General features: G+C 51.1%; 1 protein-coding gene across 13 annotated transcripts in view; it reads right to left on the bottom strand.

Moving 5' to 3' along the window:
- Positions 1-1,054: 1,054 nt before the first annotated feature.
- The window catches only part of ZSCAN20 (zinc finger and SCAN domain containing 20), a 23,330-nt gene continuing 10,291 nt past the window's right edge, over positions 1,055-14,093 (bottom strand). For 9 of the 13 annotated variants that reach the window (XM_006158075.3, XM_006158072.3, XM_006158080.3 and 6 more), the window contains 6 exons: positions 8,553-8,739; positions 8,010-8,086; positions 7,647-7,728; positions 5,343-6,026; positions 3,914-4,342; positions 1,056-3,446 (listed from right to left, as the gene is read on the bottom strand). In XM_006158075.3, coding sequence (XP_006158137.1) covers positions 2,161-3,446; positions 3,914-4,342; positions 5,343-6,026; positions 7,647-7,728; positions 8,010-8,086; positions 8,553-8,739 — 2,745 coding nt within the window. In that variant the 3' untranslated portion in view covers positions 1,056-2,160. Of the gene's footprint in view, positions 3,447-3,913; positions 4,343-5,342; positions 6,027-7,646; positions 7,729-8,009; positions 8,087-8,552; positions 8,740-10,526; positions 10,660-13,026; positions 13,222-14,093 lie in introns of those variants that run through there. The other 4 variants (XM_014591429.2, XM_027775547.1, XM_006158081.3 and 1 more) reach the window with 4 other exon arrangements.

Here is a 14,093-nt window from a genome sequence, read left to right on the forward strand (position 1 = left end):
AGAGGCCAAAGTGCTGCAAGCAAGGAAGCAAGGAGGCCATCCTGTAGGAATGCACCTTTCCGGTCTGGCCCCTCGGGGAGCCTGGCCTTAATGGCCAACGTTCAGAAAGCACCCGTGGCTGGGACAAGGTGGCTTATAAAATCAGGCTGTGAACCTGGAAGAGGCCACACGCACCAATTCCCACCACCAAGGCCTTGGCACAGCGAGCAGGAACGAAGCCTTACCACAGCGAAAGGGAAAGGGCCAGGGGTGTAGTGCTGGGTGTGAGCGTGGGGGAGGAGCCCGGTTTCCGGAAGGTTTAACGGGGACCAGTCATGTGGAACAGGACTGGCCTCTGACAGGGGCACACTCTTCAATCCTGTCCCCCGTTCAAAGCAGCATCTCACTGGAACCCATTCTGGCCACGCATTGTGCTCCATCTCAACACACACCCATCTCGTAAAGATGGAGACTCGTGCCGGTGCTTTGACAGTGGCTCGGCTTTGCCCAAAGGACTTCACAAATCCTGAACAGCCCAGGTTCTTTGATCTTTAGGGATTGCTAGTTTCCCCATTTGTTCAAAGGAGAATTCGTAGAGATTCCCCCACGGCTTCTGAGAACTAGTGATTTCAGGGAAAAAAGAGAAATGAAGATTTCCTGATAGTTCAGCCTCCAGCCCACAAACTCGAGTGGTAGGGAGCCCCTCTCTATGTGCTTGATGGAGCCAATACAGTGTATTCCGGATGGAAAATCTCATTTTGTATGCTGTAATGATGTACAGTGAATGAATGTAAATAAATAAATTTTAATTAAAAAAAGAAAAAAGAATTCATAAAGTAATTAGAACAGCAAATGTGAGCTACCATGTGCTTGGGGATCCCGGCACCAGTGTGACCTGCCCGGTGTGGGGGGTTTTCAGCAAGGGTGCAGGAGCACCTGACCCTCAGACAGCCGGATCAAACCCCCCCATCTCGTAAAGATGGAGACTCGTGCCGGTGCTTTGACAGTGGCTCGGCTTTGCCCAAAGGACTTCACAAATCCTGAACAGCCCAGGTTCTTTGATATTTAGGGATTGCTGGTTTCCCCATTTGTTCAAAGGAGAATTCGTAGAGATTCCCCCACGGCTTCTGAGAACTAGTGATTTCAGGGAAAAAAGAGAAATGAAGATTTCCTGATAGTTCAGCCTCCAGCCCACAAACTCGAGTGGTAGGGAGCCCCTCTCTATGTGCTTGATGGAGCCAATACAGTGTATTCCGGATGGAAAATCTCATTTTGTATGCTGTAATGATGTACAGTGAATGAATGTAAATAAATAAATTTTAATTAAAAAAAGAAAAAAGAATTCATAAAGTAATTAGAACAGCGAATGTGAGCTACCATGTGCTTGGGGATCCCGGCACCAGTGTGACCTGCCCGGTGTGGGGGGTTTTCAGCAAGGGTGCAGGAGCACCTGACCCTCAGACAGCCGGATCAGGCCAAGGCCCGCCGCTCCTGTTGTCAGAACTGTGGCCAATATGAGTTCCGGAATACTCCCAAGCCTGGGTTTTCCCCTCTGAGAACTGGGAAGAAAACGAGAACCTCTCTCCTGGAGCTGTCGGGAGGGTTAAATGAGATGATGTATATGAAGAGCTTAGCGCAGAGCCTGCCGAGTGCTCACTACATACTGGCTCTGTTTGTATGAGTAAGAACTGTCATCACTGAAGATGACCTTCCTAGTTCTACTAGCAATCACCGCTGTTCTGATGTCAGCGTTCGCGGTCTGCTGAGCTCATGGTGGCCAGCTCTAAAGCCAGCTTTTCTCTCCCCAAAGTTTCAAAGTCCTCCTGTGAAGATAGGCCCCAACTGAAAACTGCCCCTCAAGAACCACTGCCGACGGGTGGGTATACAGTGGCCGGTGAGGGTACACGGAGAGCCTGAGACCACTGCTCAGGCCCCCAACTTAACGCTCACCCCAGACTATGAGTTTAGCTCACGTGTGACATAACAACAAACACAAGGACAGCCTGAGAACCGTGTGTGGATTTGTGAGGAAAAAACAAATCACACTCGAGAACAGTGCCTTCGCTCTGGGTCCCTGGTATTTGTAATTCCTCTCCCAATTACCCACATCATACCAAGCTAACTTCCCTGGGTACACATCAAGTCTAAAACCTGAAGTTTCTCCCTAGGCGCATCCTATGCTCACATGGGACGTAAAGAGACATCTGTCGCTCTTTTTGTCGTCTCCAGCGCCGCCTTCACCCCTGCATGGGTTCTCCGGTGGGCGCTGAAGTGGGAGCTGTTATTGAAGTCTTTGCCGCACTCCGAGCACTTGTAGGGTTTCTCCCCGGTGTGGGTCCTCTGGTGAATGATGAGACTGGAGCTCTGGTTAAAGCACTTCCCGCACTCCCGGCACCTGTACGGCTTCTCTCCCGTGTGGATCCTCTGGTGGGTGATGAGGTTAGAGCGGTCACGGAAGAACTTCCCACACTCGAGGCACCTGTAGGGCTTCTCTCCCGTGTGCACCCTCTGGTGTGTGAGGAGCTTGGAGCGCTCGCTGAAGCTCTTCCCACAGTCCGCGCACTGGTACGGCTTCTCCCCGGTGTGGGTTCGCTGGTGGTTGGCCAGGGTGGAGCTCTTGCTGAAGCTCTTCCCGCACTCGGCACACTCGTACGGCCTCTCCCCCGTGTGGATTCTTTGGTGGCTAATGAGGGCAGAGCTCTTAGAGAAGCTTCTTCCACAGTCAGAACAGTGATAAAGCTTCGCCCCCGAGCTGCTGCTGTGCGGCCCAGGGGAACCCGAGTTCTTACTGGTGCGTGGGGGTTGTTCAGGAGAGGTCCCCCGTGTGGAATTCCTCCAGGGGATGCAAACGTTTCCCCCAGGCTCAGCACACTGGACTGGATTTCCTCCCGCGTGGGTTCTCTGGTGTTTCAGAAGGTTTGAGCTCTGGTTGAAGCTTTTCCAACACTCCCCACACTTATAGGGCTTCTCCCCCGTGTGGATCCGCTGGTGGGTGACGAGGTTGGAGTGGTCGCGAAAGCTTTCCCCACACTCGAGGCATCTGTAGGGCTTCTCCCCCCTGTGGGTTCTCTGGTGGGCGACGAGATCAGAGCGGTCAGTGAAGCTTGCCCCACACTCGAGGCATCTGTAGGGCCTCTCGCCGGTGTGGATCCGCTGGTGGGCGACGCAGTGGGAGCTCCGGCTGAAGCTCCTCACGCAGGTGTCACACCGGCAGGGTTTCTCCACGAGGTACAGGCCTTGCTGGTCTATCAGTTTCTCCAAGTCCTCTTCAGAAGAACATTCTTCCCAGCGTTCCTGTGGGGAATTTCCCCACTGCCCCTCACCCACGTTTTCATTTTCACTATCTTGTCCCCAACTGTTCGGCTGGCAAACAGCCCCTGTAGGACATTTCGACAAGGCTCCAGGCAAATCCTCGAACACGTCCTGGTCTGAAATCTGGCCTTCGTCCTCATGCCTCCTCTCCAAACCTGAAAGAATGAACGGAAAGTCTGTCGGTGCTCGTGCTTGGCATTCAGCACGTATCTGTATCGCGTGGCTTTGAATTTGTCTGACCCGAGTCTGTACCTAGCATCTCACAGCTTATAAATGCGACTAACTTGAAAGCGATCAGAGGTGGATACGTGTGCTTCTGACCTCACAACTGAAGAACAGAGTCTGGGACATGGTGACCCCATTGGTCTCCCAGCCAATTCCCGTCTCACTACTCAGTAAACACCTCCTTCTTCTATTGCGCTCGCTGTGTCCTGTCCCACGTAGGACTGAGTCCACTCTGCAACTGCCCAGATGGAGCCCAGGAGAATCTAGACTGACTGACCACCTCACCGGACAGGTTTGCACTAAGTGAAAACGGGATAATCTGAGCAAAGCACGAATCTGGCTCTCGCTCTTTCTACGTGCCTGTGGGCTCTGTGGCCATGCAATACTCCAGGCTTACCCGGGTCTAGGGTTTTAGGACATGGGGCTGGAGGTCTGACGGCATCTTCATCTGCCATCTCAGCCCAGACCTCCTGGTCGTCAGCCTCGGTACTGCTCTGCCCAGACCCAGAGAGGCCCGCAGCCTCCCTGACAGTTCCCATGGCCCGCACCGCGGCCCGAGCCCTCATCAGTGAGTCCAGCTCCTCATAGAAGGGGCACGTCCCGGGTGGGTGGCTGCTCTTGGCTTTCCGGTAGCTTCGAAGGAGGTTTTTGAATCTGTAGCGACACTGCTCCAGCGTCCGCAGGAAGCCCAGTGCACACAGCCGCTCTGCGATGGCCCGGTACACCTGGCTGTTCTGGTGACAGGTGCGAAGCTTTTCAGAGAATGGGGACTCGCTGAGAATTGCCAGGAAGATCTTGGTCTCCTCGTAGCCCCAGTGCACACCTGCTGTCAAGAGTGCAAAGTTCAACGGTATGAGACCTACTGGGCTTCACCTAGGTCATCGGGGTCAGGGTCACCTGCCCTTCTAAACAAACACCCAGAACGCCTGGGTCCTCAGGGAACGTGCCCTTGCTACTCAGCGGTGTGTGCTAGGAAAGATGGACACCAAGCCGCGCCCCACCCCTCCTAAGACTCTATGAACACTTAGTCTTGGCTGAGGGGAGGGCCTAGGTGGCCCTGCTGTCTCGGTTATATCAGGTGACCCGACTCCCCTGGCTTCAGCTGACTGGTTCAGGGAAACACCTTCGGGGCTATGTGAGATTCTCCCTGGACCCATTCAGTACATGCCCTCTACTTCCTTTATAAATTATCCTTTTCACAAAACACGAGAGCTGAACCCCTGAAGATTGGAGACATCTAGCATTCAAATAACCTGCAGTAGTCCAGCAGGAGCCACTGGGGAAGAGTCTCAGATGAGACTGCTGTGGTGAACGAGGTGGCCGGGGAAGGTGACAGTGCAGGGAAAGCACAGCCTCTGCTCCTGGCTCTGCCCCGACCTCTGCCCCTTGGAGAAGATGCTTCATCTCTTGGGCTTCAGGGTCTGCACCTCCACAGTGACTGGGTGCTTCCCACACACCGACTGAGCTAACCAGCCACGAATCCTCTCCGTTCAGTATTTCCCTGCCTCTACCTAATGTCTTACCTGTGAAATCTTCATGTGTGAGGTACTCACACACTAATAGAAATGCATCAGCGCAGGGATTTAAGCTCTGTAGCAGAATCTGCAGCAACTGCTCTTACACTTTAAAGATGTCTGCTTCTAGAGCTAAACTGTGAGAGGAGGCTCAGTCATGGGAGAGGGTAGGAGCGGGGTCTGGGGACGACTGCAGCCCCCGAGTGCCTTGCTCCAGTGGCGTCAGCCCTGCAGGCTGTGCCCTGCCTCAGGGAGCAGCAGTCTGGCTGGTAGGAGGGCTGGAATCTGGATCCCGAACCCCCATGTTCTTACCAATACGGCTCTGGAGCAGAGCTGGGGCCCCTGCAAGCCTGGGCACCGGGGTGGACTCGTCGGTGGCCAGGCCAGCACCGCTACAGTCTCCTGCTTCCTCGGGATCCCAGCTCCCTTCCTCCTGGTCCTCCATTTCGGCATCACTATCCCCCAGCCTTGGGAGCGTCACAGTCTCTGCATGGCCGTCTGTGGCTCTGATGGCTGTCCGAGCCCTGGCCAGGGCCTCCAGCTCCTCATAGAAGGGGCAGGTCCCTGGCGGGTGGCTGCTCTTGGCTTTCCGGTAATTCCGCAGGAGGTTTTTGACCCTGTAGCGACACTGCTCCAGCGTCCGCAAGAAGCCCCGTGCTCTCAGCCGCTCTGCGATGGCTCGGTACACCTGGCGGTTCTGGTGACAGGTCCGGAGCTTTTCAGAGAAAGGAGACTCACTCAGAATCGCCAGGAAGGTCTTGGTCTCCTCGTAGCCCCAGTGCACACCAGACACCTTCATGTCCTCCGCGTCCCCGTGGCACTGCTCTTCCCAGGCCCTCGAGTCCCTCCAGGCCAGTGCCTGAGCTGCTGCCACTTGCTCGTCATCCAGGCTGTAATCTGCAGTGCTCTTTTTCCCAGCGTTCACGAGGCGTGGATCCCAAGATTCTGGCCCTTGCCCTGGCCGGGAGGTGACGGTGGGTTTTGAAACTGGAACTCCTATATAAAAGGAAGGCGAGAATGACTGAGCAGAAATGACCTGCTGAGCAGAGTTTGTCCAAATGTCCCAGGAACTGCCACCCTTTCCCTGCAAGAGGCTGAGGGGAAATCCCATGTGACTCCCCGGAACTATCTGGGGGGATGGAAAGAGGTACCCGAGGGAGCAGGACGGCTCCGGAGTGCTAAGTGGCCTGTTGGCTGCGATCACTCGCTTTTGTCGGTGTGAGGAAATATCACACAGAGGAGTGGCCACACTGGCCCCGAGGCGGGCACCTGGCCTCCACCGTCCCAGTCACAATTCAATGGCTGGAGGAAAGGGTGTGCGTGTGCGTGCGGGGAGTCTCTCCTCTAGGAAGCCTGTGCTCTCCACTGCCACCAGAATCTGCCTTCTGGCCATGCCATGAGACAAAACGGCTGTGACACAATTACTGAGGACGACAGAGAGGAAGGAGGAACCCTGGCCCGGAGGGCGCCGCTGGGCTCCTCTGCACGGCAGCTGGAGCACGTCCTCCTCGGGGTTTCTAAACATGTCAGAAAGCACGTTATTTTTAAAGGCCGTCAGCTATGTTAAAAGACTGTTGTCCCAACAGCTCCCAGCCCCAACACAACGGGAAGGTTTTAACTGAAGAGAACTAGAGGAGGAGGAGGTTGGGGCTACAGAGGCTTCCGGACGATGCGGTCCAGAGCTCCCGCCTGTTCCTCGGAGCACTCCCTCGCAGGCACCCGTGGAAAGAGACCCCCACTGCCAAGCAAGCAGCAACCAGCCTCCTTCCTGGGCTGACCTGCCCGCGTGTCAGACCCAGCAGCCTCCTCCACGCTGCCCTCACAGTGGCCCCAGGCTGTGGGGAATGGCTCACTGCTATCTGGCTCTCCAGCAGGAGTGCCTACCGAGACAGGACCTGTGCTACCCAGGTGGACTTCAAGCATTGGGTTGTCAGAAAAGCCACGGCCTATTTTTCTATGTAAAAATGCATCATGACCGGGACCAGCAGATGACATAATGGCTACATCACTGGACTCCTGTGTAGTCAAATGCAGTTCAAGTCCCAGACCCAGAGGCTTGAAACTCATGCCAGGCATATGTGTGTACATGCCCAAGATCCCGAGAGGTGACTGGAAGAGAAGAGACTGTGGCATGGCCATCCCCTTTCTTCCGTCTGTCTGTCTCTGTCTCTCCAGTGAGCACACACACCCTATAGCAAAAATCTCTCAAGCATCTTGACTTTTCTAACAACCCAGTATTTTGAGCCCTGTGATATTCATTTCTTGTTGTAGTCTAATATATCAGACTCAAGGGCTCAGTTCACTGGAGTCTGACCCTGAAAGACCCACAAGGTCAGGTTTTAGGGACGGTAGGCTGGGCCCAGGCCCAGTATTGTGGTGGATGCAAAGAAGACAATAAGCCCAGGAGAGCGGGCTCATGGAAGCATCCTGAAGCCTCTCTCCATGCAGACTCCAGCCCCGCACCCGCACTGCAGTCGGCTGTGAAGAGTAAGTCCTCTTCCTAGCGCTGAAACTCCAGAGACTCCGGAGCCATGGCTCTGACAGGAATGGCAACACCCGCTGAGAACCAGGTATACCAGAAACCTGCCGGCACCTTCAGAGCGCACACTTCCTTACCCAGGCACACGCTGTCCCCACAGTTGTCTCCTGGGGAGTCCCTGCAGAACTCCACGCCATGCTTGCCAGGGCCTAGGGCTTCCTGTGAGGTGCACAAGAGAAGCAACTCAAATGTCACCAACCTTTGGAAATAGCCTGGAGACCCTACCAGGCCCTAGGAGGGGATCTCTAGAATACAGGGACACCCCATTAGCGGCTAGCGTCCCAAAGAGCATATGCAGGGCCTAGCAGCCACGGGCAGGACTCAGGCCAGCACCCTGGGTCTTGGGCCCGTTCTCTGCAGGAGCTCAAGAACAACACTCACTTGGGGGCAAGGGCACAGGAGTGGAAATGACAGGAAAGGAAAAACAAGTAGCCACTTACCTGGGACTCAGCTGTCACCTCCCAATCTCCAATGCTCCCCATCTTTGGGAGAGTAGGGGCACGGGGAGTGAGGACAGCTGAGGGAAAGGAAAAAGTCCCTGACACGCAAGCTCTGTTCCCAGCAACCACTTCCCACCAAGACTCAGCTTTCCGATGGTCATCATGCTTGGATCAAGCTGAGACCTGGCCTGCAGCCAGCACAGAATTCCCCTTTTACGTCCCTTCTAGTGATGTGGCTCCTGCACCCCCTAACGATGTGCCACAGGCCAGCCCCGAACTCCTGTGACCACCACCGGCCCCATCCTGCACAGCCTGTGCGTGACTCCCTCTGGGGGCCATGCCAGCACTGCTGGGAGCTGCCTCCTCTTCTAGCAAGCTTACCGACCTGATTTCCCAGGACGAGAGTCCCCGCACACCGCCCCGTCCTCCGCCTTGAATTCTGCACATCCTTCCTCCCCAGAAACCCTTCGTTTCCCCCCACCGCTCTCCCTGGAGGTTCTGAAAGACACCATTCTCCAGTGTCCCCAGGTCCTGCATCCTTACCACTCTCTCTCAGGGGCTGTGGAGCCATCTTGGCATTCAGATGATTGGGACGGTCAGGCCCGGCACTCTTCACCCACTGGTTCTGGGACTGTCCCTCAGGCCAGGGAGTCACGGGCTGCAGCTGGAAGCTCTGGGACTCGTGTCCCACCTCTAAGAGTCTGGCCTCCTCTGGACCTGGCTGCAGTTCCTACACACAGATGGCCAAATTCCCCATCGTCAGTTCACTGAGACCCACTCTGGTAGGGCAGGGCATGTTACTCTGAGTGCAATGACAGTCCAGAGGTTAAGAGGCTCTTTAAACCCAGCGACGGCTTCAAGTATGAGGAGAAAGCGGTCAGTAAGCAGACAGGCATTTACTCCGGAAAAGACCTGTCTTGTTCAGAGCAGGGACACTATGTAACTGCCTCTGTGAGGCTGTTCAAATAGCTTTAACTCATAAAGATACAAACCATGTAAAATTTTCATGACACTAAAAAATAATCCAGGGTCGGTCCCATAGCCTAATGGTTAGGGGAGCCCGACCCTGCCTGGCTGATTAAGGAGTTTGAACTCTGCTTCCCCCCACCTCCTGCAACCTGAAAACACACCTCCACACTGTGCACGAGCACCCCAAATCCTGGCAGAACGGGAAAGGGAGAAGGGACTGCAGTATGACCGTGCACCGGGGGGGCTTCTCCCTCTCCCTCTGTATGCCTTTAGCACACTGCAAACTTAAAAAGAAAAAAAAAAAAAAAAAAAAAAACCTTTAAGCATAAGAAACAAGCTGCTAACTTGTTAAGTTATCAAGAAAGATAAAAGTTAACAAAATATGGGACCAGCAGATGATGTGATGGTTATGTTGCTGGACTCCCATGTAGTGGACTGTAGTTCGAGTCCTGGACCTGGCGACTTAAAACTCAGAACAGGCACATGTGCATTCATGCCCAAGATCCTAAGGGGAGAATGAAGAAGGGATCATGGGATGGCCGTTCCCCTGGGGGATGATCTCTCACTTTCCATCTCTCTCTGGCGAACGCACATGCCCTATAGCAAAAATCTCCCTTAAAGGAAAAAAAGAGGAGCATGCCAGGCTTTCTGTTCTTAACAGGGCCTGCCTTCAGGTGAAACTGTTTACCAAAGCCTGACCTAACTGGCAAGAGGGAACTGGGAGACTCCCGCTCCTCTGCTCTTCTACAGGGAGGATGCGAAATTCCCAACTGCAGTCTCTGGTCATCCTGTCCCACCTAAGGTGTATGTGTGCTGGGGGGGCAGGGGAGGTGAAAAGCCCTAGTGAGGTTTAGAGTTCGAGGGCATAAATACGCACATCACAGACTGACACCTAGTCACAGGCCTTCTCCCATACCTTATCGCTACATTACTAAAGGCCTAGTCACCCGTTTCTTCCAACAAATTACACAGCATACTGAAAGGCAAAAACACAGTTCAAAGACAAAGAACAAGCAAATAAAATCCAACACGTATGAAAACTAGCACACCTCACAACCACGTGGGATTTATTTCAGGTCTACAAGGCCAGTTCATCATTTGAAAACCAGTTCATGTAATTCACCACGTAATCGGCTAAAGAAGAAAAACACACGATCATATCGATCGCTGCAGAAAAGGCCTGTGATAAAATTTAACACTTAGTCGTGATAAAATGCTCAGAAGGAGCTGGCCAGTGGCTCAGCAGTAAAACAGCGCTCTACGGCACTGACCCGGGTTACAAGATTACAGGCTCACGTCCAGGCTTCCATGTATAGTGGACGTGTATGCCCAAAATCCAAAACTGGCTGTAGACGCAGGTGGATCACAGTGCTCAGAGCCTGCTGACCTCTCTGTCTCTGTTGCTCATGGAAGAAACAAATAAATACACTTTAAAACAAACAAACAAACAAACAAACAAAAAACACCTCAGCAATCTAGGAATTTAAAAATTTACAAAACATCTACAACCAGCATCCTGCTTGATGGTGAGACGCAGGGAGCTCTTACCCTAAGAACAGGAGCAGGGCGAGGAGGCTCCTTCTCTTTCTTCCTTTTCAACATCATACTGGAGAGTCTGTCGGGTCACCGGAGAAGTCATGACATGTTTGCATAGAAAAATAGCTCATGACTTTCCTGATGACCCATTAGATAGTACAGTAACACATACCAAAAAAAGGTCACCCGTTTCTTCCAACAAATTACACAGCATACTGAAAGGCAAAAACACAGTTCAAAGACAAAGAACAAGCAAATAAAATCCAACACGTATGAAAACTAGCACACCTCACAACCACGTGGGATTTATTTCAGGTCTACAAGGCCAGTTCATCATTTGAAAACCAGTTCATGTAATTCACCACGTAATCGGCTAAAGAAGAAAAACACACGATCATATCGATCGCTGCAGAAAAGGCCTGTGATAAAATTTAACACTTAGTCGTGATAAAATGCTCAGAAGGAGCTGGCCAGTGGCTCAGCAGTAAAACAGCGCTCTACGGCACTGACCCGGGTTACAAGATTACAGGCTCACGTCCAGGCTTCCATGTATAGTGGACGTGTATGCCCAAAATCCAAAACTGGCTGTAGACGCAGGTGGATCACAGTGCTCAGAGCCTGCTGACCTCTCTGTCTCTGTTGCTCATGGAAGAAACAAATAAATACACTTTAAAACAAACAAACAAACAAACAAAAAACACCTCAGCAATCTAGGAATTTAAAAATTTACAAAACATCTACAACCAGCATCCTGCTTGATGGTGAGACGCAGGGAGCTCTTACCCTAAGAACAGGAGCAGGGCGAGGAGGCTCCTTCTCTTTCTTCCTTTTCAACATCATACTGGAGAGTCTGTCGGGTCACCGGAGAAGTCATGACATGTTTGCATAGAAAAATAGCTCATGACTTTCCTGATGACCCATTAGATAGTACAGTAACACATACCAAAAAAAGGGGAAATAAGAGGTATGCAGATTGGGAAGGAAAAAATGAAACTTTTTGTTAGTAGATAACACGACTGTAATTAGAGAATATCAGGAAAAAACTGACCAGAAGAAACTTCTGGAACTAATAAGTGATTCTAACGATGCTGTAGGACATGAGATTAAAATATAACAGCTGGGCCCAACCACATGGCGTGGCAGTTAAGAATGCTGGATCTCCCATGGCTGACCGCGTCATTCAATCCCAGCCCTAGAAGACTGAGAAACACGCCCAGCATGTGTGCATGCATGCTCAAAACCCCTACAGGACAGAGAAGTGGGAGAGAAGGGATTGCGGCATAACCAAACCCGCTTGTTCTCTTTCTCTGTCTCTCTGACAAGTGCATGTGCCCTCTGGCAAAATAAAAATAAATAAATTAAAAACAACAGTTCATTGCTTTCCTAGCAATGAACGAGTGGAATTTGAAATTAAAAGCACAATGCCATTTACATTTCCATCCAAACAAAAATTAAATACTTAAATATAAATATAACAAAATATGTATAAGAGCTACATGAGGGACACTACAAAACTTTGATGAAGATATCAAAAAAGAACTAAATAAATGAAGATATCTTCTATTTTCATCAATCGAAGGACTTTCATCAAGATGCCAGTTCTCCCCAGTTCCATGCAGTCCCAGTCAAAACTCCAGGGAGTTATTTTGTGAATATGGACAACTCGACTCTAAAGTTTAAATGGAGAAGCCAAAGCCCCGGAGTAGCCGACTCGATACTGCCAAGCATAGGTGGTGGTCTACAGCATACTTGTTTGCTTTTGTTTTTTAATTAGCCAGGGGCTAGAGGGGAAGAGGACTTAATAAGTAGAACTGAGATTTCTTACGGTCATAAAACTATTCTATATGACACTGTAACAGTGGACGCATGTCACACATTTAAACCTGTAGAACGTGCACCACCACGAGGGAGCCCGAACGTAAACCACAGACTCTGAGCGGTAATGGTGTGTCAATGTAGGTTCCTGGATGGTGACAAATGTACCACTCTGGGTCAGGGATGCTCATGATAGGGGAGGCTCAAGTGGAGGGGAGGCAAGGGGGATATGAGAAGGCTCTGTACCTTCTGCTCAGTTTTGCCGTTAACCTACAAGTACTCTAAAGAAATGGCCCTTTTTTTTAAATGCTTATGAACTTCATGAGAGAGGGGCTCTACAAGACGGTGATGACAGAAGAAAGCTAAAAATCGTGAAGCAGAGGAGCTGAAATGTCTCTTTTAGGAAAAAATCTTGGAGGTCATTTAGCTGGTAGGGACCAACCTTTTTCAGGAGGGTGGTTTGAGGCACATGGCTGATGTACTTCATCACAATGCTTAGACTCAGAGAGAGTGTGTCTAAGTTACACACCCTGCAGTGTCAGGTCACAAACTACAATATATGGGCCTGAAAAAGACACAACCTCCATCGCTACTTATGTCTGTTTCAGAATTTGCAAGAACTGAGGACCAGGGACACAAAGTTAAAACATAAAAGTCACAGGAAAAAATATACGTATAATAGGGAAGATTCCAATACCTTATTTTTTCTCAATTTTAGAAGCAACTCAACCTTTGGTCAGTTTACAGGGGCGTAATTTGAGAACCTCCGGTCTAGTCCAACCCGCTCATTTCACAGATGAAGAATCATAGTAAGATCTTAATTTAAGTAACTCTCATCTCTGGGTCTCAAGTTCTTCATCTTCCAGCTTTAAAGTCCTAAGACTTCCATTTGTTTCTTCACTGCCACTTAGGACGAATAGCTGATTTCTTTAAAGGAAGTAACATAGGATTTGGGTGGTACATTAAAATAAGGCATACTCTCGTGCTTAGTTCCATAACTTTAAACATTATTCTCTTTGTATCTTCAGTTTGCAAAGGAACCCAAAAAGCAAAGTCACTGAGCTTAAACCTTTCTTCCCCTAATCTCGCTTCTGTGAGGTTATAAAGCTTTCTAGTTTCTGTGTGCAGAAAGCCCCTGCCCTCTACGAGGAATATACTCCCAAACCTATCATTTCCCCGACAAATGTGGTAATGCCGTAAGAACTACTGACTAAGTAGTAAGTAGAGGGCAACAGGGTTATGTTAGGCGAAGGTTCTGGATGGCTGGTTCAGCACAGCCAGCTGAAGAGCCTGTCCCACATACACTATTAATAGCTTCAAGGCAGATTCCAAACTGATGTCACAGCATGGGCCTTTGGGGTGACGTGCAAGTCGCTAAAACTGTGAGTGTCAAATTTGTGATATTTTCACTTCCTCGACCTCAGCCCAAGCTTATTATACACATTTAGACAAGTCACTTTCCCCTCTGCCTGTTTGCCCGTTAGAAAGACGGCAGTGGTGACAGCACCAGCCTCAGAGGGTCCCACCTCAAGGCTGAGAATAGCGCCCGAAACGCAGTGCGCGCTCATGAGTCGGTCACCCCCTCACCCGAGCCTCGTGTCTTACAGGCGCTTTAATCCCTGCAGTGTGCCAACAAGGCTCCCCTCACAGAATGGGGACAGTGACCTGAGGACCCAAGAACCTGGGCTCAGGCCCTGTTTGCTCCATGAGTGAAGTCTGGGAGCCACCTGACTTTAGGGGCCATAGTTTAATCCATGAAATGGG

This window comes from Tupaia chinensis, unplaced genomic scaffold (assembly GCF_000334495.1).
Source record: "Tupaia chinensis unplaced genomic scaffold, TupChi_1.0 Scaffold000573_1, whole genome shotgun sequence".
NCBI lineage: Eukaryota > Metazoa > Chordata > Mammalia > Scandentia > Tupaiidae > Tupaia > Tupaia belangeri.